Genomic DNA, 26610 nt, shown 5'->3' on the forward strand with positions numbered 1-26610 from the left:
TAAAGAATGCCTGCTTTCTAAAACTCAATATAGAGTCTCAGAGAGTTCAGTACAGTATCAAAAAGAAACAACAAAACAAGTAAAAAAACCACCCAATAAATACATACACCTTTTCAACATCTTCTCAACGATTGGCCCATCAAGTCCCTTTATTTGGTAACACATAGTTTTGGATTTCACTAACAAGATTTATTATTGTTTGACGTTTCAAACTGATTGTCCATGCCTAGATTTTTTTTGGGCACACATTGCCTTGAAACAGACCTAAAAAGCACATAGAAAGTAGCTTTTCTCAGGTCTGTTCGAAGTGTATAAAGTTCCCTGCCAGAATTTGCACATCTAAAACTATTCTGTCTGCATTAACGTGACCAATCCAAGATGAAGGGGCTCTACACCTGACAGTAGAAGCTGGAGACACAGAGAGCTAAGAGGAAGATTTTCTTTTCCTAAGGACAATCATGATGTGAATTTACTGCTTGTGAAACATACTAGTCTGGCAGACCTAGAGCATAACAGTATCCTGTAAGCACAGCAGGTATCTCATAGGCAAGGACAGAAAAGTCTTCTCTCTCTTCCCTCTCTAACCGTGGGTCTGGTCAAAACAGGTTTTTATACCTACCAGTTCACCACAGTCTCTCAGCACTTTCCAACCACTCCTCTCTACCAGCCTGGACCCCACTGGAGAATTGTCTGCAGTGGAGTGTTTTGGTTTGGAATCTCAAATAACAGACACATTGAATAATGACTTCTAAGCACCAAAGAACAGCTCTTAGATGGCCCATTTACGTTAGATGCAGAGAATATTATCCAAACACAGTCTCTAAGAACTAGAATGAGGCCACAAAGACCACTGGAACCTTTGGGTTGTTATCCAGGGATTGATTAGAGCTTTTGACAATCTTAACATGGGACAGAACAGAGACAATTCAGCGGTGAAGTTCTCCTGACTGACCTAGTTAATCTCAGCCTTCCCTTTCTTAGATATGTCTACATATACCCATATGGTGTGAATTTGTCTGTGTATGCACACTCCTCAGCTGCAGTAACAGAAGATAGGGAGGCTCTCTTTTATCTCTTCAGTCTGATCCCAGAGGTAAATAAAGTATCATTAGCTGACCTTCCTTTAGCTAACCAGAAGCACTTATATTGCCACTCATGCTGCTTTGAACATTGTGATATGCTTCTAAAGACTGCAAAGAGGTAAGGAATCAGATGATCTTCAGGCTCTTATTACTGAGTTTCATCTGGTATGATATTTAACTGTTTTGACTCCTGGAGTCAGCTCCCTGATTGGTTTATATTTGGAATAATATCCAGGAATTATTGTCTCATATCCAGTCCCAAATATGCTGTGGATGAAAATGGGCTTCCAGCTACTTGGAGAGAGAGTTGTGACTTGCCTCCAACAAGCTGGATTTCCAGTCCAAGAAAGCATTTGTGTGAAGCCAACCAATCAGTGAAGGTTCAAGTAAATCGCATTTCCCAGAAACAGCGGATGAGGAGCTGAATCAAAAACGAAGGCACAAAATCTCCTTCCAAGTTCTACAGCAATATTCCTAGATATTGCCTGCAGTGTCAGAGGGAGATCTTCCAGTAGTGGAGTCTTAAAATATCGTTAAAAATCAATATCCAAATAGCTTTGATCAATGCCTTAGAAACTCTCGGCAGCATTCCCTGTTTCCACTCAGAGTCAGCAGTGAGCAGGGCCAGGGAAAGACCCTTCCTTTGGCTCTAGGGGTCAACAAAGGACACTGCAATATAACGGGTTCCTTTGGTGGTTGGGAGACCTTCGTGGTAGTGGGTCAGGCGTCCTGGGTGCATAAGGGACCACCCTTTCCGCGGGGCTCGGATGGAGCAATTGTAGCGCAGGAACCGGCAGCCTCCTCCCTGGTGGAAACAGAACAAGAGACACATCAGCTTGCTAAAAGCACCCCAGGGAAAGTGTCTCCACCTTCTCCTGGCAGCTCTTCTGAAAGGGTGAGAAAGTGCTTAAGAAATCTGCTTCAACAATCTCCTTTCTACGCTGGTCTCTTCCAGTTGAAACAATTCTATGATTCTATGATTAACTGCAGTCCTTAGTGAAGAAGTCAGATATGGCTAAGGAAAGGGTTTTCAGCTGCCTGGACTGCTCAACAGGCTGTCCTGCACTCCTGACACACTGGCCCACACTTACCTCATAGTCTATTCCAACTCGGTTCAAAGCAATGTTAACGGTGAAGGTGGAGGCGTCATGATGGGGCATTAAAGAGGGCTGCTCGTCGGGTTTGTAACGAACCACAAAGGCCAACTCAAACTGAGTCTGCAGGACAGAGGAACAAAGTGCACACCTGTTAACAGGGCTCTGTGAGTCCATGGCTACCAAGCTGCAGAGCAGAGCATACTATTTAAATTGCATCCCACTGCTAAAAGCAAAAGGCAGGAGAATGTCCCTGGGAAATGGTGTACCTCCTGATGCACACACTTTCATCACACTCAGAGTCAGTTCCTCCACAGTGGGAAGTAGCATGCACATTGCCAGAGGGTTCTAGGAGACTCTTCACAGAGTTGCAACTGGAGGAGGTGCTGAGCACAGACTTTGATGCTAAGGTATACACACCTTGGTGTAGTATCCTGGGTACAGCTTCTCTGTGATGGGTGCAATATATTCTAGAAGAAACTTATACCATTCTCTTTCAAAGCCAATTTGGTTCATGTGTATGTCAATAGTTGGGACGTTCTCATATCCTCCTTGTATTCTGCTGTCCTGAAATAGGATCATGAAAACACCCATAAAGATGGGAACCTTGGACTTAAGGACTGAAAAGCACTTGTTTCTGGTAATTACAAATACATAGGATGCTTACTGTCAGAATTTCCAGGATGGAAAACTCACTTCAAACAGTAATTAAACCCTAAGGTAAACAATATTACCATCAGAAGGGCTGAACACTGTAGCTTCAGAGGACACTAAAGAGGACTCACAAAAACTAATTCACTTTCAAGAACATGGGCAAAACTCACAGAGTTAATCAGGAACTGGTTTAACTGTGGGATCTAATGCCCTCCCTACAGGAGGCACTGCTACCCCCAAACATGCATAGGTAATGGTGGGGACCAGAAGTCAAAGAGCTCCTGCTTTTCTTACCGTGTTGTCACCTGTGGACCACTTGCCATAATGTTCCATTTCTTCCACCAGCTCATCACAGGCAGTGTCAGTGAATATGGGGAACCAGTAAACATCTGGGCAGGGCTGCAGAAAAGAGACAGGTGAGAACAGCAGAAACTAGGATAAGTGCTTGAGGCAAAAGGAGTGAGGCAAAACTGGAGATTGAGTCGCTTTAAGTGGAAAGTTACTAAAATATTGAGGATAGAAATCTGTCTTCTGATTTATATGGCCCACTTCCACTTAAGAAAGCTGGAGATATACTCCTGGAAGAATAGCTCTAAGAATACTTTCAAGGTCATGTCTCTTCTGAATTTGAAAGACTACAAGGTCATGCTGAACTGCTTATTCCTGAGAATGGCAGTAGTGATGATACAGGCACGGTCCTGATGCTAATCTCCCATTCTGATGGATAAGAGTGATGTTTTCTTACCATTTCTACCAATTTCCCTTTCAGAGCTGCTGTGTAGTTCTCATGGATATACTTTTCTCTCCAGTCCTGCAGTTAAAAGATAAGCAAACCAGTCATTTCTGTGGGGCCTGCTTAATGAGGCAATGCAGGCCAGGCACTCATGCAGTGGTGTTTCACAGGCTTTGAAGGTCCAGAATCACATAAACACCCTCTCTTTACATTCTCTGACAATACTCCTCATCCCACCTGAGAAACATTGTTCCTACAAAGCCTGGACTTTCTTTGTTGGTGAAGTTAGCCATCAGATCTTCATGTGCCACAGTGCTAAGATGCTGAGCATGTAGGTTCTCTCACCTCAGGGTTGCTGAATATTTGCCAGAGGTCATTGTGGAGGTGAGTTGTCTGGTAATTCTCCAGGGACAGTATGTGTCCAAACTGATGCCGATTTGTCAGGTACATAAAGACTCCCTGCAGGACAGAGGGAAACAATCAAGCTTTGTTTCCAGGCCTCACATTTCTGTGAGCCACTATGAAATATAAGCACTAGACATTTCCCCAGTGATGATGTCTCTGACCATGCTATTGTTTTACTCATTCTTCCTCCAGTGGGCCTTCAGTTTAATTTCTACTCTGGATATGAGGAACTTTGAAAGGCTACAGCCAGAGACAGCAATTCTGTACCTCTTGTCAGCCAGGGTCAGAAGCAGAGCAGAGCTACTGCTGTGAGATTAGGTTGTTCCTTCTTAACCTGTCAACCCCATACAGAACAGCCCTAGATAGGCCCAAGAACAAAAAGGTTGCCCATACTTAGTGGTCCCTGGCTCTGTGATTTCATAGCGAGACAGAAACCCCACACTGTTCCAAGCCTGATCAGTATTGAATAATGCCCCCTGCCCTGGAAGAGCTGAATGCCTTGAAACTACTTAATCTGGTCACCTCCACTCTGGCAAGCAGTTCTGCCCTGCCAGCTTCTCTCTCCCTGACTGACCTGATTCCGAACGTTGTGGCAGAAAGCCATGTCAGCATCCAGCTTGCCACTGTGGAACAGATCTTCCTGGTCAAGCTCCGATCGCAGAGCCTTGGCTTTAACCATGTAAACGTTGCTGATGTAGGGAACATTCCAAAGCCCACTGAAAACACAAGGGTAGGAGAGTAAGACTTGAAATACCACTAAGACAGATACTGCTGGACTTGACTGGATGGCAGGCAGCACTGCAGTGTCAGCCAGGCTTGCCTGCAGGAGCCAACCCAGAATAGTAAGGAGAAACCATACCAATAGAGATTGTCATTCCATTGCCCAGAGCTTTCAGCCTGCACAAATGCTAGTCCACTGTGAAAACAATTAATTGTTACTGTGTGTTTTCTCTTGGGACATAATTAATGGCTTGAATCTCTTCCCAGAGAGATCAACATTTTTTTTCCAGTGATTTTAAAAAACCTGAACCAGCCAAAAGTGCATAAGCTGATTTCCAGCATTTACTGCACATACAATAGCCTAAAAAAAAAGGGCCCTTCAAGAGTATGAATGAAATAACAATCACACCTTGTGAATCCTTGAGGATCACTTGGTATTTTATGAAGACAACCTGGTAAAACTAAACAGCACTTGACAAGACTTTAAGAATCACACTAACTATAATCCACAGGTGGGAAAATATGACATGAGTAAGATGAAGTGATTTCAGTGAGGATTTGTTCTCTCAAACCCTTTTTCTGATCATAAGAAAATCTGCCTAAAGTATGTTATCATCTCTGCTCAGTGCAGAACATACAGCAGCTTCCAAATTTGAGCACAGACTTCTTTTCCTTTTCTATACACAAAGACAGTTGTGCTCTCTGGTTCTTTGACATTAGTTTGATGATAATGTGCTGCAGCAGGCTTTGCATTTGCAGGCCTGTATCAGTAAGAAGCTCTCTTTGCATACTCACACCCTCCGCCTTTGAACAACATCCACATAATCTTCTGAGCGGGCGTAGTACCCGTCAGGGCTCAGGGCTCCCCAGAAATTTGACCACAGCTTCTCATGACGACTTACAAGCGGGGCAATCACCAGCCTGAGAGCACAAACAAGAAAGGAATTGAAGGACAGGATGTTACAGGAAGAAAAGGAAAAAAACCACAGGACTGTAAGAGTTGTTGCTTCTCTCTCACAGAGTTGCTGCTTCTGTTAATCCTGATAGAATACAATTCTACATAAGGAAAGGCAAATGTGGCCACAGTCTCCTGTCTCACTGTACCCTGCTGTAGGTCTCTCAGAATCCCACTTGTTCCAGTGACTTTATAAAGACAAAACTCAGGATCACTTACACTCACTGCCTAAAATCCAGGGGTGACAACTACAGTAAAAAAAGACCAGACAGGAGGTGTTTGTCTGACACTCCATATCTGACACATTCTCCTAGTGCCTTACGCATCTGAAAGATAAGAGCTCACTCTGTTCCTTGTGTGAGAGATGACCAGCAAGGATGGCTCAGACCAAAGAACTCACTTGTTCTGTTCAATCAGGATCCTCAGAGTCTCTCTGTTCTTCAGAACTATTTCAGCATCCAGGCTAAAGTAATAGTCACAGTCAGGATCCTTTCTGCATAAATCCCTGTAGCCAGAGAACAAGAAAAGTCACACCTAAACCAGAGCAAGGCAAGGGACCAAACACCAGGAATTCCTTCACCTTGTAGTGTGAAGGTCTTCTTAGGGGTGCTCAGAAAAGCTTAATGTAACAACCCAGCACAGCACAAGCACATCAGATTCACTGTCCACTAGCAGCTGAGACACAGCCAAAAATCACATTTAGCAAATTGTTTCCTCAGCTCAAACTGGAGACATTCCCATTTATAGTTGGCCCAAATCCAGACCTGAGCTCAAACCCACACCTCCCGATCACAGACAGTAAGATACCCTGCTCTTAGTTTTACTACTACTCTGCTCCTCTTCAGAGATATAGGTGCATATTCTTTGTGATCTATGACTCAGCATATAGACTGATGAATGATGGTGGGAGGTGTAGGGCTAATCCTTCTAACAGAGCAAAGGGTCAGTGAAAACTTTGTTTCTCAAATTGCAGAACAGGAGCTGGTACCAAAGCTGCTTTGTTTCCCCAATATACAAGGGTCATGGGGAATTAATGTTAGGAGAATTGAAAGAGAAGAATCCATTTGATAGTGAAGATCCTCAGAAAAAACAGAGTGCCTTAGTTTGGACACAGGCTGATGACATGTGACCATCACGTACGGCTCTTCACTTACATGCCCAAGTTCCGTGCCTCAGCATTCTCCACCTCGTCATCTGGTCCGATCACTTTGACAGCGAGGTATTCCTTGCCATGTTCTTTAACAAAAGAGTCCACCTGCTTCAAGTGATGTTGTTCCTGTGCCAAAAGAAAAAAATAAGGAGAAAAAGATAAGATGGGCTCATCCCAGGCTGCTCAGCCTCCTGCTCTTGAAAACGCCAAACCAGATGAGCAACAGCTCTTCCCACTTCCACATCTTTACAGCTGGATAGAGTGATCTTATAGATGTCATTGCAGGTAAACACTGGGATTACAGAGCCTGGAAGTTTAGTCAAAGGTCACAAAGATGTCTGGAGTTAAATTTTCCCCACATTTGCCCAGACCACCACAGGCCAACTGTACTTACGTGGTTGTGAATGAAGAGCTGGATTCTTTGCTTTGGGTAATTAAAGTTACGAAGCCGCAAGAAAAACTGGGAGAGGAAGGGGGTGGGTTGCTCAATGAAAATGCCAATCAGAATCTTTGGCAATGCCTCATCCTACATTCAGAGAAAAAAGGAGAGAAGTGGTGGCTCATGTACTGTATCAGACACATAAAATTCCATTGTAATAGTAAGACTTGTCTTTAGAGTTATGATAAAACGCCAGCCTTACCTTAAACCCGGTGAGGCTTCGCAGACCTTCATCACACACAGTGCAGCCAGTCTCAAATGTCCATATTTGAGGAATATAGTTTCCCAGGTAGTTCAGCTGGAGCTGCAAAAGGCCATTTGCCATGTTACATCTTACAGGACAGGGGATTTTCTTTGTACCCATCCCCAGTGTAAGATTATGTTTCATCAGAATTTCATTTACTTTCTTCTTGGACTAAAGAATCTGAAAAGCATGGGAGCCTGAAGGTCCACTTACCTGCTGACCTTTGAACCACAGCATCCTCTGCTATAGAACTGTTTCTCACATATAAATGCATGCAAGTAAACTCAATATATGAGAACAGACAGTAACCTGCTACACTGCAGCATAAATGGCCACTCTGCAACAAATACATACCAAAACTTTCTCTCAGAACACTCACTTACCTTGGTGGGTCCATTTCCATGAATCACCACAGGCAGAGTGTCATATAATAAGTTTCTTGCTCTCACTCGTGAGTTTTCAAACTTCAGAACTACTTCATCTGGAAATGACATTGGCATCATGTTGTCAGAGCACAGGAGACAAAAACTACACTGCCATTATCATTTTTTAACTGACTGGAAAGATGGACTGGTGCAAGACTATAAACTGCAAACCTCAGGCAGCAGTGCAGGAGAGTAAATGAATCACTTTTGCCAGGACCAGCGAAATCAATCAATTAGCAGGTCAGGTCAGCAGCTGTGGTACAGTCAGTGAGTGCTCACAGGCAGTATCTGGCTGCATCCCACCTTCTATGGCATTCCAGACACAGTGCTGAAGTGGAAAGACAAGCAAGCCCTAGGCAGGGTTGTGTGTTATTACTTGTGCTGAAAGTCCCTCCCTGTTACAATCCTCAAGGCTAATGCAATCCGACATGCTTAGAGATCAAAGTGGCACAGAGGTGTAAGATGGAAAACCTGACCTGCATTCCCCCAAGTGAAGAGGGAATTGCAATGAGAACCTAGCTGGTCACAGGGGAATTGTAAATAAACCCCAGAAGCCTGGCAGAGGGTTTTTACTGGAGCTTATTCTGAAAAGATAGGAACTTAGGAAACTTAGTCCCTTCAGCCACAACTTTATTCCTGGTGCCATATAGTTGTATCCCAAGGAGAAATGAGCTTCCTTCATCCATCTCACCTAATGCTCCATTCAGATTTTGGAAGATCCGACTTCTTTGGTCTAGACTGATGTTGATACTTTCCTTTAAAAGAATAAGATAACGAGCCTTAATTAGAACAGAAGTGAACATCCATGTTTGTACATGAGACCCTATGCTGACCAAAGGTGTTATCACATTCCTGTAAGCATTTCCACACTCTCCAAGCTCTGAAGCCTAAAACACTCCCAATTAATCTCCATTTTCACTGGAGTCTAGGGCAATTCACCATTTCCTAAGACAATTTAAATATCATATATTAGGCAAACCATGCAAATGAACAGTTTAAAGTCCTGAGGGTGTGCCAATAATAATACACAGCACATTAATGAAGTACATTTGCAGCACAGTCACATAAAACCCACATATAACATGCAGGAATGCATATGAATGAAAAAAGATAGCAAAGACATCTGCTGTAAAGACAGTTTCCTGCCATCTCCCCACAGGGCAAGCATTACCCCAAGTATTGCCCCAAGTACTGGCATCAAACCAGAGCTCAGTAAGTGCAAGGGCAGCTTGTGCAATCTTTGTTTTTATCCCATGCTGCAAGTCACACTCTGACTGGATTTCTGTCAGACTAAAATCCAGCTCTGACTTAACTGAGTTGTGTCCCCTCCAGGCGTCTGTTAAGATTGATTACTGGAAATGACAGCAGGGTGCTCACATCCGCTGCCTGAATGCCAAGTTAGTGGAATTACTCAGCCTTTGTGTGGCACAGGGCCAGGCCAGCAGATGAGAGCATTAAAGGAATTGTTGATGTTCAAATATCACAGGCCATATCCAGATTTGGAGAAGTAATGAAAGTGCTGAAATTTTTACCAGCCATGCTGGTAAAAAAATGCAACTCCTTCTCTAATCAGTCTCAAAGCAGTATCCTATTTCTAATGCTTCCTCTTGAGCTCACTGTTTGACTTCTTAGTTCCCATGCCTGTGTGGTGGGACACTGTGTAGAAGCAGAGAAGCCGAGTCACCCTGTGGGCTGGATGATTTGGCCAGTGCACCACATGGTGCTGGAATGGCAGTGATGCTCCCAGGGTCCATTCCAGGCTCCTGGATGATGTTATGTGGCACGTGGCATAGACTGATGGCTAGGATCTGGAGATCCAGTTTGCTGAAGGCAGTGTCAGCCTCCTTGTTTCAGAATGCTGTGATGTCTATGGTCCCTGACCTGAAGGACAACAGTGGATAATGGGGCTGCAAACCCTTGTCCCTTTCATCACCCCAAATCTGCTCAGCCTTCATCTGCCCCTTTACCCAAAATGTACCTTTAGTGCTAGGTTGGATATCTCTGAGACAGCACTGCACTCTGCAGGGAAGTTATGCTCTTAAAGCCTGGGTTTTACATCCTCTGGGAGGAGGCTGAGGAGTTCTGCCACACTCAGTAGCTTTAAACATCAGCAAATACAGATACTGGCATGAGTTTCCAGTAAGACTTGTTTAAAGACACCCCTCTTCCCATTCACATCTTAAGCTTAGAGATTAAAAACTTCTCATAACAGAACAAGGGGGTAGTGGGTAGAATGTAAACTTTCAGAAGAGAAATGGATAACTAGTCATACTACTGGCCTGTTCCATGTAAGGATGCCAGAGCAGTAATTATGAGTCAATATGTACATGATTAACTTCTTTTACTGTCAAAGAAATACTGCACAGAGGTTTGACCGTAACATTTCTCACATCTTCTCCTAATCTAGTGACACCTACTCTTTTTTCTGGATCCAAGAAGACATTGGTATAGAAGAGCTGATCACTGTCATCATCCTGTCCTTTCCAATCCTCCACAAGCTTCCTCAGGTTTGGAGCATAACCTATGAAGCCTGTGGGAATAAGTATGGAGAGGTGTTTCAATCCAGACAAACAAAAAAGGGAAGTACTGCTGTATACACACACTCTCGTTTCTTTCAGACAGTCTCACTCCTCCCTGTATTGCTGCAGAGGTACAGCAGCTTTCAGCAAAGGCTGAAAAGAGAGAAGGAAAGGAAAAGAGAGAAGTTCTAGGGAGCAGATTCCCATCCTCTAAAGGCAATTCATAACTATGTCCCCTCCTACAGGAGCATTTTTAGTCTTTCTATTATGGTCAGTTTTGCATGGGGTTGCAGTTTGCACCATCTTCCATAAAGATGCCTCCCACACTTGGTCCTTTGGTACTTCTCCCAAAGGCCTTTTAACAGAAAAAGCTGAGAGAGGGTCTCAGCTGAAAGGAGGTTCTGTGTCTTACCTCCAGATCCCAGGAAGCGCTTCCCATCTCGCACCTGAGGGTACTTGGCTTCCAACTTTCTGTCAGGATAGATGTAGTTCTCTGCTGAGAAGACCACCTTGCTCTTGGCTTGTCTGAACTTTGTCAGCAGCTCCGAGGGGCCCGAAGCAAAGAGAACATCATAGCTGGAGTAAAAGACAAAAGGGACAGGAAGGAATGAAGTCAGAGAAACATGTCAGCATGAAAAGTTTCTAGAAACTGATAGTTCTTTAGGAATCTCTTTCTTTCAGTTCTGCTTCACAGTACTACATTTTTGCCCATAATTATAGCTAAGTAAAAGACAACCTTATTGGTAGAGTGCAAGATGCTGCCTTCCACTGCAAAGGATTCCACGCTGGCTTGGAGTAACTTAGGCCCATTCTTACTTACACAAAGTTTTCACTGATGATAAAAACAAATCTTCCAAGCTGCAAAACATGCTGATCTCCTCTTGCTTTTCCCCTACTTGGGACTGTGAAGTCCAGGTGCCCTCATTGTTTGTAAGAACTTTTTACCTACAGGAGGAAGAATGACTTTCCCATTCCTTTCTAGACTAAGCAAAACTATAGGTCATGGTATTTACATCTTTTGTGTGCTGCCCCTCTCCACTGAGCACTCTGCAAATCTTCAGGAGGAATCTATACTGGCCACTAGCACTGGATGTTGCACTCCAGCTGCTGTCTCTTCAGTACTGGGTAGAACTGACTAATTCCCAGGAGACACTCCCAGAATGAGACTTGCATTTTCTGCAAGAGGATTTGCATACTTCAAACTCATTTTGGTGAGAGAAAGAGTTGCTCATCCCAGAGATTAGTCACTCCCAAATCTCTAAACACACGTAGACACTCAGAGCTACAAAAGATGGTCTCCCTGCCATGGGAGCTAGAGACATATCCCAGCCCTACCTGTTGCTGGGCATATAAAAAGACACTGAGACTCCAAACCATCTGTTTCACTCTTCACATTTCTCTGGCAGACTAGTTCTTGGCTCTCAGGATTGTGTTGCAGCCTGCCTCACCTTACAAAACACATAATTCTGGTAAGAAAGGCCTGCCTGGATCCACAGAAATTGTCTGCTCATTCTCTGCAGAGAAAGGCAGCCAAATTCCACCCTGGCAGAAACAGGTATAACGCTATCAACTTCATGCAAGAGTTGGAATCTGCCTATTCGGTGGAGACTTTCCCAACTGCCACGGATGCAGCTCTGAGCAGCTCCCAGGAAAGCGCAGGGGGAAAAACCAATCAACTAAGGAGATCTACTTCACAGTTAATTTCTTCCTAGTGAGAACCTGTCCAAACAGCTGTGTGATTCATGGCAAATACTTTCCAATCCATTACCTTTCTATGAAAAGGATGATCAAGTCTTCCTTATCCGCATACTGCTTCAAAGCTGATTTCAAGAGACGGACCTTCTGTCCACCTCCTGCTGGCTTCTTGTCATCTCCACCCTGCCATTCCTCATCCAGCCCCAGCACCTAAAGAATGACAGAATTCCAGAATGGTGGAGGTTAGAAGGGACCTCTAGAGATCATCCAGCCCATCCCCTGCTAAAGCAGGTTCCCCTCACCTCGACTTTGTAGTTGAAGAATTGGGCTGATCTTCTAAAGCGTTGGAATCCCTCTGTCTGCTTGGTGGCAACAGTAAGGACCAGCAGCTTTTCTGCACACAGGAGAAAGCACAAGAGACATTTAACTCACATTGTTTTCATAACCAGCTGTTACATACCTAAAGAAGAGGCTTTACTGTCACATATTGAGCCAAAGTAGGGATCAATAGCCTTAAAGGTACTTGACAGATTTGACAAATGGAAGTCTAAGCAAAGTGATTGTCCAGTTCTTTTGTCCAGCAATAAAATCCAGGAGTCCAAACATTTTTGCAGACACAGGTTATGTCTGTTTCACATTACATAGACACATCCACATTTTAAATCAGGCAAGGGAGGTAGTTGAGCTCTGGAGCTACTGCATCCCACTGAGAACAACACTGTCTGCACCTCACCCAGTTCTCTCTACACTGTACAACACTAAGCACCTTGGTGTTCTCATTGCCCACAAAGCTTCAACCTCAGGAAGAAAACCAACCTCAAATCCTACTTATTTGCTGCTTGGATTTTCTTGGCACCAGCTCATCAAAGATTCATAGAAGGGAAAAAAGAAAGTATGGACACAGCCAAGGTTTTACTGGAGGAACTACCACAGGGGACAGAACATGGCAAAGTTGCCCTCATATTTCAATGTTTGACTGAAGAATCTAAAACAACCTGCAGCACAAGCAAGACTGTTCCAAGTACTACTTGGTCCTGGGTATAAAATGAGAGATTATATAAAGACACAATTTAATTGTCTGAGTTAGGAGCTAGAAAAAGGAAATAACATGTATTAAGTGGGGCTTTTTTTTCCCCTGCAATTGAAAGCTACAATCCTCTTCTCTCAAATAGAGGATGAAGGAAACTAAACTTGAGGATAAAAAAATAGAACTACTCCAGAATGCCCACTTGGAAGTCATCCATTCAGTGCAACTGGCTTCCTGTTCCCCACAGAGCTGCTTTTTTGCCAGTCAGCATTGACTGGGTGTAGGGATGAACAAAATTAGGCTGAATGTTATTAATCCCTCTCCATGGCTGCTCCAATTTCCTACTGCATTCCTGAGGTGTTTTCCAGACTCTTTAATACATACACAACGTGCATTTAATTCTCTCATAGCTTTCATTGACATTCTCCTCCCAAAATTGCTTTTCATCCCCAGTCCCTTCCAAATGACAAAGCTGAGTCCTGAAGTTCTCTTTCAGAAGTTTCTCTATCATACCACTGGAATATGACTTTTATGTGGAAGCTCTGGTTTCTTCATTGTAATGATAAAACATTCTCTTTCATCTGAATGCTTCTGCTTAAGTAGGAATTTGTAGAGGCTCTGGCAACGGTGCCTCAATGTGAATCCCGGCCGGCTGATTTTAACATCAGAAAATACCAGGAAAAACCAAAAGCACATTTTCTTGGCTTCATCAGCCTTCTTTGGAACAATGAGCTTTTTTCAATGGATGTACCAGCTGCATCTTCCTACTGTACTCAAACTGACATTCTGATCTAGGAGAGGCAGGACCTAGGAGCTGGAGTCAGCAAAAGTTAATTGTAAGATTCCAAGTTAGAAAGAAAGAGGATGCTCCCAAGGAAATTCCTGCATCAGAATAAAAAGAGAGGAGAGATTGAGAACAGTCCATAGGAGCAGAAGGTCAGCTCTAACTGTATTTTGTTAGACAGTCACAAAGGGAGTTATAGATTTTTAGCTGCATGAAGTACATTCCTGATCCAGTTTCTCCAGTGTATTCCAGTTCCTCGTGTCCTGTCCAGTCAGAGGGTGCAAACAAATGAGTAAAATATTTATCTCCTCTGGGAATATGTGAAAGCCACTACAGTTTCTAGCTATACAAATAGCATGCAGAAAACCATAGCAGCTTTATTAGATAACTCTGAGCTTGCTGTTTCTGGGAAGGTGAAGATCACACTGCCAAGGAAGAGGGGGGAAACGGGGGCTTGCCAGAGAGGAATGTAAAGACAAACATCACATTCCAGTACCTGCAAGGAGAGGAGAAAGCAGATGATAACAATAAAAGAAGGAAAGACAACAGTCTGACTGCTATGCAATCATTTCAGCCTGAATTCTCAGGCATCTCACATTAAATAAATCACTAATTCATTCTCAGGCCACCAGTCCAAGGAAGCAACAAACTGTTTACGATATCACTGCCAGAAGTTTGCTGGGCAAGATGAAAGCTGAAGGCCCACAGGGATCAACAGGGAGCAGCGTCCTCTTTCTGAGACAGAAAAGGTTTCCCCGTGCAGCGTGTGAACCCACTGGAGCATGGAAAAGCCAGCACAGGGGCAATTACCCTCCCCAGCAGAATTCCACGTTAACAGATTCTTGTTCCTGTTCTGTGGGGGCAGGACTCAAACAGACATTAAGCTGGGTTTCTGTTCTGAGAAGTCTCTGCAGTAGCGAGAGCTTTCCATCCCAAGAGACATTCCTTCAGGCCAGTACCAGAAGCTTGTGCTGAGCTGTTCAGCCTCCACTCCTTCTCCTTTAACCCCTTTTTCTCTCTTTCTCAAAGATTTTGCTGAACACTCATGCAGCTGAAAGCTGCTTCCAGAGACAGAGCAGTAAACCTTTTAAATTTCACTATCACATGCAGGCATTTAAAACCTCCAAAAGCAGAATTAAACTTCCTTTTTCTTCCATGTCACAGTTACTTTTTGAATGTAGAAATGGAAGCCTGTTCTGCTGAGCTAGGCCTCCTGGGCCCTGAGACTCCTTGGGCCACGCTGACAACTAGAAATCATATAAACACATTTAATAATGGTACGGCTGAATATGAACACAGGACAGTTAAAGCAAGCAGTGGACTAGGAACCAGAGGACCTAGATTGTAGTGCTGGCTCTGCAACAGGGAGCCAACCTTGCTACCCCTCTGGTTTTCCATCTGCAGAATGGTAACAGAGGATTATTTACCACTTTTCTGAGGGCTTTTGAGCACTAGAGATGAAGGATTCTGTAGAGACAAAGCACTGGAATACAGACTCTGATATGAGCTTCACAGTGAGAGGATTTGGTAGATTTCTGAGTTTTTACAAAGAGCAAAACTCAGTGATGAGATGAGTTCAGCAACAAAAACTTTGGGAGTTATGTCCTTGTGCCGTGACTCTACAGGGAAAGCACAGCTGCAGCTGCATTTCAGAACAAGGAGTGAATTTATCCTTAGGCTGTGCTTTGGGAAATCTTTGCCACTTCCTGTCAAGATGGTGTTCAAGAAAATACCATTAATATGGGGATCAAACAGGAAAAAAACAGTGGATGTAATAGTGGGTAATATCATCTCTGCATTATACATTTACAAAACCTTTTTTTAAAGATTCTATGAAGTACAAATGACTGTGCTGAGAGTTTCTGCAGAGATCTAGAAGAGCACACACAAAAAAGATAGGTATTATTATTCTCATACAAGAGAGAAGAAAGGTGTCATTATACTCTGAGGATGCAGAGGCACTGGAAAGGTAAAGCATTTCTTCTCCATGCCATGCCAGAAATAACAGATTCAGAAAGCAGTTAATTCCAAATTCCCTCTTCCTAACCAACACAACTCGTTCTCTTTTCCCAGCACCCAATTTTCTATCTCTAGTGCACTCTAAAATCATACTGAAAACATGGAAGACTTGGAGTGTGTAAGGAAGGCAGGATAACACAGAAAGATCCTAAATGCTGGAAATATAACTAAAGAACTCTCCTTCCAACACTCCCATGGATACACATTAACTGTGTACATACAGTAATTATATCAGAATCACATACTGTGATGGGGAAATATTCTAGCTAACAAGATCTCCTAATTGCCACTTTCTCTAATGAAGACAGAGACAGTTATCCAAACTTCTTGGCAGAGTGACTGTGTGTGAACCTCTTTGCCAGCCTGGATGTCACTCTGTAGCTGCCCTAATCCTCCACTGTTGTACCAACTGCTCCTCAGAGCATCTGCTGACTGTTCATGTGGGCACAGACAGATGTTATTTTAGGAGCACCCCGGATTTCAGGTCCCAGTGTGGCCAGTTTGGGATCAAATGTTCTCTGTTACCTAATTCTTGAGCTGTGGAAGCTCAAAAGCGGGAAGGGCTGACCCAAGTGGCATTGCAATCCAAGGGACTGTGAGAACTTCACCGGGATGAAATGGTGTCCACGGCTCAGACCTGTAACTGCCTGTCTGGCAGCTGAGGCACAGAGGACACCCACGGCAGCCTGTGGTCTGCCTGAACTCCGCAGCAGGCTCTAGACGCCGCCCGGGGGCTCAGCCCCGCAGTGGGCACTGCTCGGGCAATGCCTCCCTGCTGGAGAGGACAGTGAGGATGTGCCCGTCCATCAGCCTGGCCACCAGCTCCCCGTCCGTCTGCCCAGGACAGACCCCCCCTTACCTTCCTGCTGGGAGGCACGGCCGCCCTCCGCCCCGAGCAGCGCCAGCACCGTCCAGGGCAGCAGCAGCAGCGCCGGCGGCACCATGGAGGCGATTTCCCCGCCCGGAACCCGCTCCGGGAGCCGAGGCTGCCTGCGGGACGGCGACGGGCCCGGGCACCGCTCCGCTCCGCACAGACCCGGCGCCGGCGGCTCCAGGAGGCTCCGGGGCTGCCGGAGCTGTGCCACGCACCAGCCCCGCCCGGCGGGGACGGGCGGAGGAAGAGGAGAGGCGGCGGCTCCTCCTCCCGCACCGCCCCGGCCCCGCAGGAGGCGGGCAGGCGGCTGGGGCCGCTCTGGAGCGGGAGGCGGGAGCTCTGCGGCCGAGGCTTGCGCGAAGCGAGGAGCAGCTGCCTTTGGGAGGGACCCTCGCAGAGCCGGTGGGGTTCAGTCGCTGAAGCTGGGGTGCGGGGTGCAGCGAGCCTGGCTGCCGGGGCGTGCAGCGTGCGGGGTACAGCCCCAGCCCCGGACGCCGGCTCTGCAGGGGAACGAACGTGAGCCTGTGTAGGAGCAGAGCGCTCACTTTCGGGGCAGCTCCAGTCAGCGCTGGGCTGCAGCTGGTTGACACGGTCATTAAGTGTGACAAAAGCAAAAAGCATTGAGAGAACACAGAAGGCTCCCTCGTTGTAGTGTTCAGTTTTCACTGAAAAGCGGGCTGTGTGAAGCTGTGAGGCCCAAGTGTGCTGTTTTCTATCAGTAACCTACCAATTGACATTACAGACACCATAGGATTCAGCTTTTCAAAATGAAAATATGACGGTATGACCTTAGAGGAGAAAGAAATGACCTGTTAGAAGAGCCACGCTGCAGCTAACTAATGTTCTCCATCCTCCCAAAGAACCACCAGTACTATTGGCTCACTGAGAATACTCATGAACGTGTTCAAAGCACTTCTGTTTCAATTCCTTCTTCCCAAAGCAGGAATTCCCTCGTAATTACCAGGCAAACAAAGTAGTCTTCATGCTCAAATGATGCACTACAGGCAACGGTCCAAGGAAACACTAGTTCTCCCCAAGATGGTGATTTCAGGAAGCTTCCCTTTGCAAAGCTGTCAGAGGGAAAAAAAACCCATCAGACTTTCACTTTAGATCTCTTCAGCACGCTGCAGGCCCAGGTAAAGCCCCTGATCAATCAGCAGCCTCAGCACTCCCAGGAGCCACAGCAAAGATGTTCAGCCCCTCACCTTCAAACCTCAGCCTGAGAATGTTCAAAATCGCGACTGGTTTTAACAAGGTTCAATCTCTCCTTTCTAAACCAAACCCGTTACTGTGTCGTTGTTTACAGTGCTGTACTCAGCCCGTCCCTGTCTGACAGCTGTTTGCTGCTCTGCCAACCCAGCGAGCACGGGTTTGCTCCTGTTTCTGTTTGTCCTGCTTTGTGCTCTCTGGCTGCGTGTCTTTTTAAACAGAGGCAGCTGCCAGTGCAGATGTTCCAAGGAGTACGTGCAACACGTGCTCCAAGCACAGCTCCAGCTTCCTCAAGTTTAAAAGGATTGCAGAGCCGTTTTAAAAGCAGCCTCAAAACCTTCTCAGAAAACACCAGCCCCACTGAAAAGTGCAAGGGCAGGGTCTCACCCACCCTTTTTACACGTCCCAGTGCCACTGCTCCCCGCCAAAACACACGGCTCATTAAACATCTCCTCAGCTCCCCTTCACTAATCTGGTTCAGGGGCTCGATCTGGTCAGGAATTTCACGCTTCATTTTAACTCCTGCCTGTGATTTCCTACCGTCTTTCGAGAGCTGCGCTGGAGCGCAAAGCACATCCCCTGATGCGCCCACATCACATCACTTGGTCTGTTCCTCTGTTTGCTGCAGAGGGGAATACGGTTTGATCGGAGGGGACGTGTCCCCTCCCGCCAGGCCCTGCCGCGGAGCGGCGGCGGATCGCCTCTGCAGGCACGGGAACCCCCCCAGGCCCGCTCGGCGTTCTTCCATGCGAGCAGTCGCTCGGGCGGGAGACATAAACCCGCAGCCGTGGGCGGCGCGACGGGACGCGTGAGGCGGAGCGGCCCGGAGCCGGGGCTGGGAGAGGCCCGAGGCGTGAGGCGGAGCGGCCCGGGGAGAGCCCCGAGGCGTGAGGCGGAGCGGCCCGGAGCCGGGGCGGGGAGAGGCCCGAGGCGTGAGGCGGAGCGGCCCGGAGCCGGGGCGGGGAGAGCCCCGAGGCGTGAGGCGGAGCGGCCGCAGCTCCCCGCCCAGCGCCTCCTCCCTCAGGGGCGGTGCGAGGCCGCTGTCGCGAAGCGTCGCAGAGCCTGGCGGGGCTGCCGCACGGCGCGGCGCTTCCGGGCGGCGGCGATGGCGGCGTGAGGGTCGCTGCGCCGCGGCGGGGTCGGGGCCGGGGAGTGGCCGCGGGACGGGACGAGGCGGGACCCCTGCGCCGCCCATGTGGCTGCAGCAGCGGCTGAAGGGGCTGCCGGGGCTGCTGTCCAGCAGCTGGGCGCGGCGGCTGCTGCTGCTGCTGGCGCTGCTGCTCGTCGCGTACTGGTACCTGGGCGCGGCGCGGGCGCGGCGGGGCGCGGGGCGGGGGGCCGAGCCCCGCGGCGCCGCCGCTCTCTGCCTGCAGGCGGCCGCGGGCGCCTGGCGGGCGCAGGCCGAGCGCGGCGATGCGCTGCCGCTGCCTGACGAGGCGGCCGGGGGCGGCGGCGGGCCGGGGCCGGGCCTGGCGCTGGCGGGAAACGGTTTTCTGCTGCTGGACGTGGCCGCCGGGCGGCTGTGGGTGTCGGCGGCGGGAGCGGGCGGGGGCCCGGCGCTCGCCACCGAGTACCCGGCGCTGCTGCGGCTGAGGGCGCTGGGCGGGCGCGGCGAGGCGCGGGCGGCGCAGGCGGCGCTGCGGGACGGGGCCGTGCGGCGGGTGCGCTGCGTCCAGACCGGGGCCGCCGCCGCGGACTGCGTGACGGTGCGGGAGGAGGTAGTGGCCCACCGGAGCCGGCCCCATCTCTACCTGCAGCGCATCCGCATCGACAACCCCACGGAGCGGGTGGCCGCCTTCGAGGCCACGGCCCCAGCTTCCGCGCCCTCGCTGGGCGGCCGCTTCGCCACCAGCCTGGAGAAGGTGGAGGAGCGGCAGTTTCTGCTCTCCTCCGGTCGTCTGCTGCTGCCCGGGAGCAACAAGGTGGTACTGATGGTGGTGGCTGCCAAGAAGCTCGTGAGCCGGGTGCAGGTGGCACCCAAGTCCCACTTTGATGAAACCGTACTCTCCGTGGTGTATACCTCAGAGCCCATCGAGGTCTCAAGGTTGGAGGAGACCTTCAGCAAGCTGAGGGAGTCAGCCAAGAAAGAGATGCTGGAGGTGATGCAGATGGGAGTGGAAGATCTTTTCCAGGAGCACCAACAGACCTGGTCTGACCTGTTCATTTCAGGTGAGAAAACTGATGCTCACCTTCCAAAGGGTTGCTTTAGAGGGCAGCTGAAAGTTCAGTGACCTGTAAGGGTGCTGTAAGGGTCTCCAGAGACTCCAGTCTTAGAGAAACCCATTACAAAGGGGCCAGGAGGCATGTTGTGGGATAAAAAGAACCAGCATTCCTGATTTGGAACTTGGCATACTTTACAAAAGCATTCCTTAATGCATAAAGAAAATGACAGGAGAGTATTTCTAATCATAACTCAGGTTGTCCTAACTTTCACGTGTTCAGCTACTGACAGCTGACATGCTGGGCAAATCAGTAAAGCTGGACGCAGAGTTGACCTCTAGTGACGGTATAAAGGACAGATTATTTGTGCAGGTTAGGGACTGTCCTACAAGAATGCTTTTTCTTTAAGATTTCAATGGCCTTGCATAAAAGAGGAGCTGCCCAAGTAAGGTAGAACTTGCACTTTTATAGCCAGTAAGATGTTCCTTTGACAGATAATTCTTGTGGAGTCACAGTCACAGCTCCATAAGGCCTCTGTATATCAAACTAGCTTTGCTTTTAGTGCAAACTTGGCTCCAGGTAGTGGAGAGAGAAAATACAAGGAAACATTTCCCTTCAGTGTTTCATGGCAAAGGTTTTTCAGATGTTACAAAGAATGCCAGTGTATCAAACGATGATGTGCACATTTGCTTGGATGGTCCTCTGACTCTTGGTTGGTTTCTTTTATTACAGGGGTTGAAATGAGAAAGATCACAGATTTGCATACACCATCCAGTGAGACTGTTAACATGACCCTCTACTACGTGCTGTCAACAATGCCAGCTCCTCTGCTAGATCCACTCATTAGTGGTGAGGACAGAGAAAAAATGGAAGCCAGCTTGAACTATGCTGACCACTGCTTCAGTGGCCACGCCACCATGCACGCAGAGAACCTGTGGCCAGCAAAGCTGACCAGTGTTGCCCAGATCTTGCAGCTCTCAGACTTGTGGAAGCTAACTCTCCAGAAACGGGGATGCAAAGGTCTCGTGGCAGCTGGAGTCCATGGACTGATGCAGGGAATGGTGCTCAGTTTCGGGGGTCTGCAGTTCACAGAAAACCATCTTCAGTTTCAGGCTGACCCTGATGTACTTCATAACAGCTATTCCTTACGTGGGATCCATTACAATAAGGACTTGATCAATCTAGCTGTTCTGCTGGATGCTGAAGGAAAGCCCTTCTTGCACGTGTCTGTGAAATTCCAAGACAAGCCAGTGAGACTGTATGCATGTGAGGCAGGCTGTATGAACGAGCCAGTGGAGCTGACCTCAGAGGCACGAGGTCACACCTTCCCTGTCATGGTGACTCAACCCATTACTCCACTGCTTTATATATCGACAGATTTGATCCATTTGCAGGACCTGAGACACACACTCCATCTAAAAGCTATTCTGGCTCACGAGGAACACATGGCCAAGCAATACCCAGGCTTACCTTTCCTTTTCTGGTTCAGTGTGGCCTCCTTAATCACACTGTTTCACTTGTTTCTGTTCAAACTCATCTACAACGAATATTGTGGGCCAGGAGCCAAGCCACTCTTCAGGAGTAAGGTATAAGGCTGCTGCTTTTGGCTGCTGTCCACTGAGTGTTGTCAACCTGATTTTCTGTCAGCTGTGCTTGGGGACGTTCTGTCTTGGGACTGTGAGGATTTTGGATCTTTCTTGCAATAATGATCTGTGACCTCTTCTTGCAAGAAGGAGGATTAGGGCAGGGATTGGAGCGGTAGGGCTCACAAACATGAGAAAAGAGAAATCCATCATCTCCTTCAATGTTTGTAAGGCTGCAGATCAAAGCAGACACAGCTCTTCTGTCCTTTTCCCACATGTTGGTATAGGACATTGCTTGTTTTGAAGCCCACAGTTGCAGCTGTGTCACGAGATGATGTTTCTTATTATGCAGTACTGGAAGGCTTGTGAGAGCTGCTGTACTTGTCTTTACTGCTGTGTGGGAGCTGTGCACGCTTATCTGCCTGCTTGGAACGTGGGAGAGGTCATACAATGGCATGCAAGTGCAGGCCAGTGTTCTTAGGTGAAGGTGCTCACTTGTTGGGACTACTGGTAAATGTTCACAGATTGACAGACACTGCACAGTCCTCTGTCAAACCACACTGGGAGGGCCCTGAGTTAGTGACTCTCTCATTCAGACACAATACACATCTGCATTAAGAAAGTACTGAGTGCTTTTTACTGTGAGTTGAAGGTTCTGACTTCAGGCTCTACTGCATCTCACTTTGATGTGAAGAATTTGAAATTCTTGTGTTGAGTTGCCTTAAAAAACTTAGTTGCTAGTAAAAGCTTGGCACAGAATAGACCATAGGCAGTGATTTCTGCTCTTAGCACTGGTACTTTCTGGTCTTGTATTGATAAGGAGTGGAAATGAAAGCCAAGACTAGATGTGGCTGTGTGAGCTTGCCATATTGTTCAGAGGCATCCCTCCTTAGGGCTGAACAGAGTAGCTTGTGTTTAAAAAAAAAAAGGACATCAAAAGGTCATAGTTAAACAGAGCTGCCAGAGTAAAAGCTTGAGCTTTAGATTGCACTGTTTTTCCAGATTATAAAAGCAAATTAATTTTGGCTAGCTAAGGCTGGACAGAAGGTACTGGTCTAAACCTGACAGTCAGGACATAAGGGGTGTTTGGTGAGCTGGCAGCTTTCCTCTCAGCTTTCTGGCTTTGTAATGTTGAGCACTGGAGATGGAGCCTGATCCCAAGCAGTTCTGAATACGTCAGCTACTGAAAGAATGAGAGTGGAGGGTGCTTGTGGCTAGACAAACTAGCCTAGGAAGAGGTAGGAGAGAGATGTGTAACAAAGACAACTGCAGTTACAGGCATATGATCATGATCCAAATCTTACTGCAAAAGGAGGAAGTGGTGAGGAAGTAGGGTCAGTTACTGTGTGTACCTCTGTGCCCTGAAACATGTCCTTGAAATGCTCAAGTTCACGTCTTTTTTTCCCCTGTTGTCTCTCTGGTTGCCTTTGTCATCCAAAAAACTTGCCTTCTGCCTTTTACAGAATGACTTGTTAACCATTACTACAGGTAACTGTCCCTGACAATAGTGTCTGAAACGCTGAGAAGCTTCACAGCTACACACCAGGGCTGACTGACACCTCTTCCTTCTTGACACTGCAAAAAGCCTTGCAGTGTACAGCAGACAAGTCTGTTGCCTCGTCTTAATTGGACCTCCTTAAAATGAAGATGATGCAGAACTTGATTCCAGAAACAGGGATGAAGTGGAAGCCAGCTGAAGCTCAAAATCTCTGCAGCAGTCAGGGAGATGGATGGTGTTGAAAGAGCACTCTGTTTCATGACTTGGATGGGAACATCCCTATGTCCAGGTGAACTTAGTCCCTGCTTTCAGCCTCCATTTGCACAAGACATCTGACAACTTTGCAGCTGAGAACAAGGACCTTTTGAAAGCAACAATCCTTTTGTGCCTTGTTAAGAGAGGAATCTCAGACTTGGAAGGTGTGGTTATTCAAGAGTTTATCCCAGAAGCTTGTCTAACAGATGTTTCTTTTTCCTTGTAAGCTCTTCAGTTCCCTAAGAGTAATCCATTTGGTGAAAATACTTGAAGATCTACTAAATCCTTTGATATTTTCATTTGCTTTTTTTTTCATTTTACAGGAAGATAAAAGAATGATGATTCCCTCCAGAGTTAACCAGAAAACTTCAGTGTAACTTCCTTTCTGGCAGACATTTTTTAATTTATTGCTTGGGAGGAGGATGTTAATAATTTTGCCTCCACTTCAGTGAGAAGTCAGTTGATTGAACTGTAGCTATCTAAGTGCTGGTAGCAGGGTTTTCAGCCCTTGTAGAATGCAAAACCAATCTAAAGAAGTTGATTTCTGGATTTACACTTGGAAATGTTGATCTGCAGGTTTCCTATTCTAAGCATATTGAGACTTTTGTGCATTGATTTGTTTTGGCTATGGGGGGAGACATCCCACTTTCAAATGATTCAAAGGTCATTTGGTTTTAAAATACCAAAGCTGTTGTTTCTAAATAAACACCTTTCAATCTAATCTGATCACTAAAGTGTGGTTGGTTTGAGTTTTTGGGGTTTTTTGGTCTGTGTTCTCTCCTTCCCTTCCTCCCCACCCAGTTAAAACAAGTGGAGGCAGTACTGACTACAAAAGTGCTTGGATTAAAAGGAAATACACTGTGGAAAACAGTATGTAAATACATCTAAGCTGGGACCTGATGCTGTGGAAGGCACAATAACACAAGGTTATTCTGCTCTCCACATCCCTGGTTTGGGTAACCTTGTTCTATCTTGAGGCATGCAGGCCAGGCTTTAGTTTTAAGAACAGAGTTACTAACCCAGGGGACAATTAAATAGCAGATTTTATGGCCATCCAGCAAGTAATGAATTTGGCTCATTTAATGCTTGCCCTAGCTTTTCATTAAGAGCTTTAGCTTAGGTTACTGTCTAGTTTCAGATGAAGAACCTCCCTTAGAAAAGCAGATTTCATTGTCTGTTACTTGTGTGCAAACCATTCCACTCACTAATTGGTCTCACACAGTTACTGCCCTACGAGGAATAGACTAAAGACAGGGAGGCTGTGGGAACATTATAAATTGTACACTAAGTACACTGTGTATTGACAGAGATATTAGCTATTATACTTGGACAGAACATACCAGAAGCTCCTGCTCTTTCTTACTGAAGTTCCATGAGCTGCTTAGTTTCTGTGAGACATCTGGCATGAAGATGATAAGAGCTTCCAGCAGTTTCCAAGCCACCATGGTATCAGCTGGAGGCTGAGCTTTTTCATGTTTATTTGCACAACTGCCAACAGCATGATGCCCACGGAGTCCAAGAAAGATATCAGCCTCTTTAGACTAGACCTGGAATGGATGGATATGCAGTTGTTACATAAAGCAGGAGTGGAACAAGAGAGAGGAAAAAAAGGAAAAGCTTTGAGAGTGTTTTACATTAAAAATATGATTCTTATGAGCCCCCCATGTAGTAAAATAACTGTTTCAGAGCTCCTTTACAAAGCAGGGGAAAAAGAAAGAACAGGGTTTCTTTATTTGCAGTGTGTGAGACAGCAGAAGGTTAGTGAAATTGCAGAAATACTGACAAAACTAAAATTCCATCTTTACAAGCACACCCTGACCCAGGCAAGCTGGAATAGCAACTCAACATCCCAAGCTGATATTTAATTTTCAGTTGGTATCCAAGGAAAACGCTGGTGGTGTGGAAGTTAAACTGCAAAGCATATGTGGTTTGGCCTGTGGATTCAGACAAGAGGAGAAAACACTAATTCATGAAAAAAAAGCTTTTTAGAATTCCAGTTCTGCACTCAGTTAACCCTGATTGATGCTTTTGTCAGATAATAAATGCAAGATGCCAGAACAGAGCTTGGTTGATTCCGTTTGAAATTGAGAATGCAGCTTTCTCGAGTGCTATTGTTTGAGCAGGGCAATGCATTCTTGAGCAGCAGACAAAAGCAGCATAGCATTACATATTTCTGCTTTCCACATGTGTGCTCCAGGCATCTTTCATCCAAATCAGTACCTACTGCTGAGTGGAAGCTAGGAAAACCAGGCATTTTCCTGCTTGTTAATACTGACATTAAACAGTAGGTTTATTTCATCTTGTTAAAGCCTCTAGTTCGGTCTATGTGACAGTGGGACTGGTTACAAAACTGGCATTATGGTATTTGTTTCCCTTCTAACCAGTTGGCTCCTCATGCATGACCTGGCTTAAGGGATAGAGATACTTGACTTTTAAATAACCAGTAACAGTTTTCCAGGTGAAGGGTGAGCAGATGCAAACATGACAGAGGATGGGGGGGAAAAAAGGAAGGAGGAGGAGACAGAAGGGTAAGTGTTGCTATTAAGTTCTTGATCTCAAATGACCAGTAATGAATTAGGACACTTTCTCTTGTGGCAGCAGCTCTGTGGTGGTCTAAATGGCTGCTCTTGCCTGGTTTGTCCTATTAATGTGAAAGGGTTTACCCTGTTTTCATTATCAAGCTCACACTGCATTATACCCCAGGTCAGCTGATTTGGGGTGTAAAAATGCTCATTTGCAATGCAACAAGAGCCCTGTTCTCTTCCAGGGATCTAACAATTAAAGGTAAATAGGAAAGAAAGTGACTCACTGCCAGTGCTTCTCCATCGGCATGGACGGCTGGTTCTTTATTGCTTGAAACATCTTCCACTTTGAAGTGATGACAGTTTGCTTTACTGAAGCATGGCATGCTAAAACACATGCACTGGAAAAGAAGATCCAGGTTTTCAGTCAGTACAAAGTGGTAGCTGCCATTCAGTCACAAAAGAAATGAGAACAAAATACAATACCAAGCAACCAAAATCACACCAGAATGCAGGTTGGAAGGAGGCCTCTGGAGATCCTCTAATCTAACCCCACGGACAGGT

The 26610-nt window shown here is 46.5% G+C and overlaps 2 protein-coding genes across 3 annotated transcripts; one reads left to right on the forward strand and one right to left on the reverse strand.

Annotated features, from left to right (window-relative positions):
• Positions 1 to 110: 110 nt before the first annotated feature.
• On the reverse strand, positions 111 to 17062 carry PLOD1 (procollagen-lysine,2-oxoglutarate 5-dioxygenase 1). Its single transcript, XM_062013094.1, has 19 exons — positions 16805 to 17062; positions 12418 to 12509; positions 12189 to 12325; positions 10833 to 10996; positions 10319 to 10431; positions 8593 to 8656; positions 7860 to 7957; positions 7435 to 7536; positions 7188 to 7319; positions 6798 to 6919; positions 6044 to 6148; positions 5484 to 5609; positions 4543 to 4684; positions 3909 to 4022; positions 3576 to 3641; positions 3125 to 3229; positions 2597 to 2743; positions 2174 to 2299; positions 111 to 1887 (listed from the first exon to the last, which is right to left on the reverse strand). The coding sequence occupies exons 1-19, from the start codon at positions 16887 to 16889 to the stop codon at positions 1732 to 1734; spliced, it is 2196 nt and encodes a 731-aa protein (XP_061869078.1). The 5' UTR covers positions 16890 to 17062; the 3' UTR covers positions 111 to 1731.
• A 2040-nt stretch (positions 17063 to 19102) lies between these two features.
• KIAA2013 (KIAA2013 ortholog) lies at positions 19103 to 24245 on the forward strand. Of its 2 annotated transcripts, XR_009820223.1 has the most exons (4): positions 19103 to 20197; positions 20921 to 21774; positions 23260 to 23746; positions 23848 to 24245. XR_009820223.1 is itself a non-coding variant. In XM_010198840.2 (3 exons), exons 1-3 carry the CDS (start codon positions 19222 to 19224, stop codon positions 23284 to 23286), a joined length of 1857 nt encoding a protein of 618 aa, XP_010197142.2. In that variant the 5' UTR covers positions 19103 to 19221; the 3' UTR covers positions 23287 to 24245. The 2 variants fall into 2 exon arrangements, 1 of the variants encoding a protein (XP_010197142.2); XM_010198840.2 differs by having other exon boundaries at positions 23260 to 24245.
• The last annotated feature ends 2365 nt before the right edge of the window (positions 24246 to 26610 follow it).

Source organism: Colius striatus, chromosome 21 (assembly GCF_028858725.1).
Source record: "Colius striatus isolate bColStr4 chromosome 21, bColStr4.1.hap1, whole genome shotgun sequence".
In the NCBI taxonomy this organism is placed as follows: Eukaryota; Metazoa; Chordata; class Aves; order Coliiformes; family Coliidae; genus Colius; species Colius striatus.

Coding starts and splice junctions, on each gene's coding strand:
- PLOD1 (XM_062013094.1), bottom strand. CDS start 16,889: ATGGTGCCGCCGGCGCTGCTGCTGCTGCCCTGGACGGTGCTGGCGCTG. Junction 12,510..16,804: donor CCGTGCCTCCCAGCAGGAAG/GTAAGGGGGGGT, acceptor TCCTGTGTGCAG/AAAAGCTGCTGGTCCTTACT. Junction 5,610..6,043: donor ATCCTGATTGAACAGAACAA/GTGAGTTCTTTG, acceptor TTGTGCTCTCAG/GCTGGTGATTGCCCCGCTTG.
- KIAA2013 (XM_010198840.2), top strand. CDS start 19,222: ATGTGGCTGCAGCAGCGGCTGAAGGGGCTGCCGGGGCTGCTGTCCAGC. Junction 20,198..20,920: donor GTCTGACCTGTTCATTTCAG/GTGAGAAAACTG, acceptor CTTTTATTACAG/GGGTTGAAATGAGAAAGATC. Junction 21,775..23,259: donor AGCCACTCTTCAGGAGTAAG/GTATAAGGCTGC, acceptor CCATTACTACAG/GTAACTGTCCCTGACAATAG.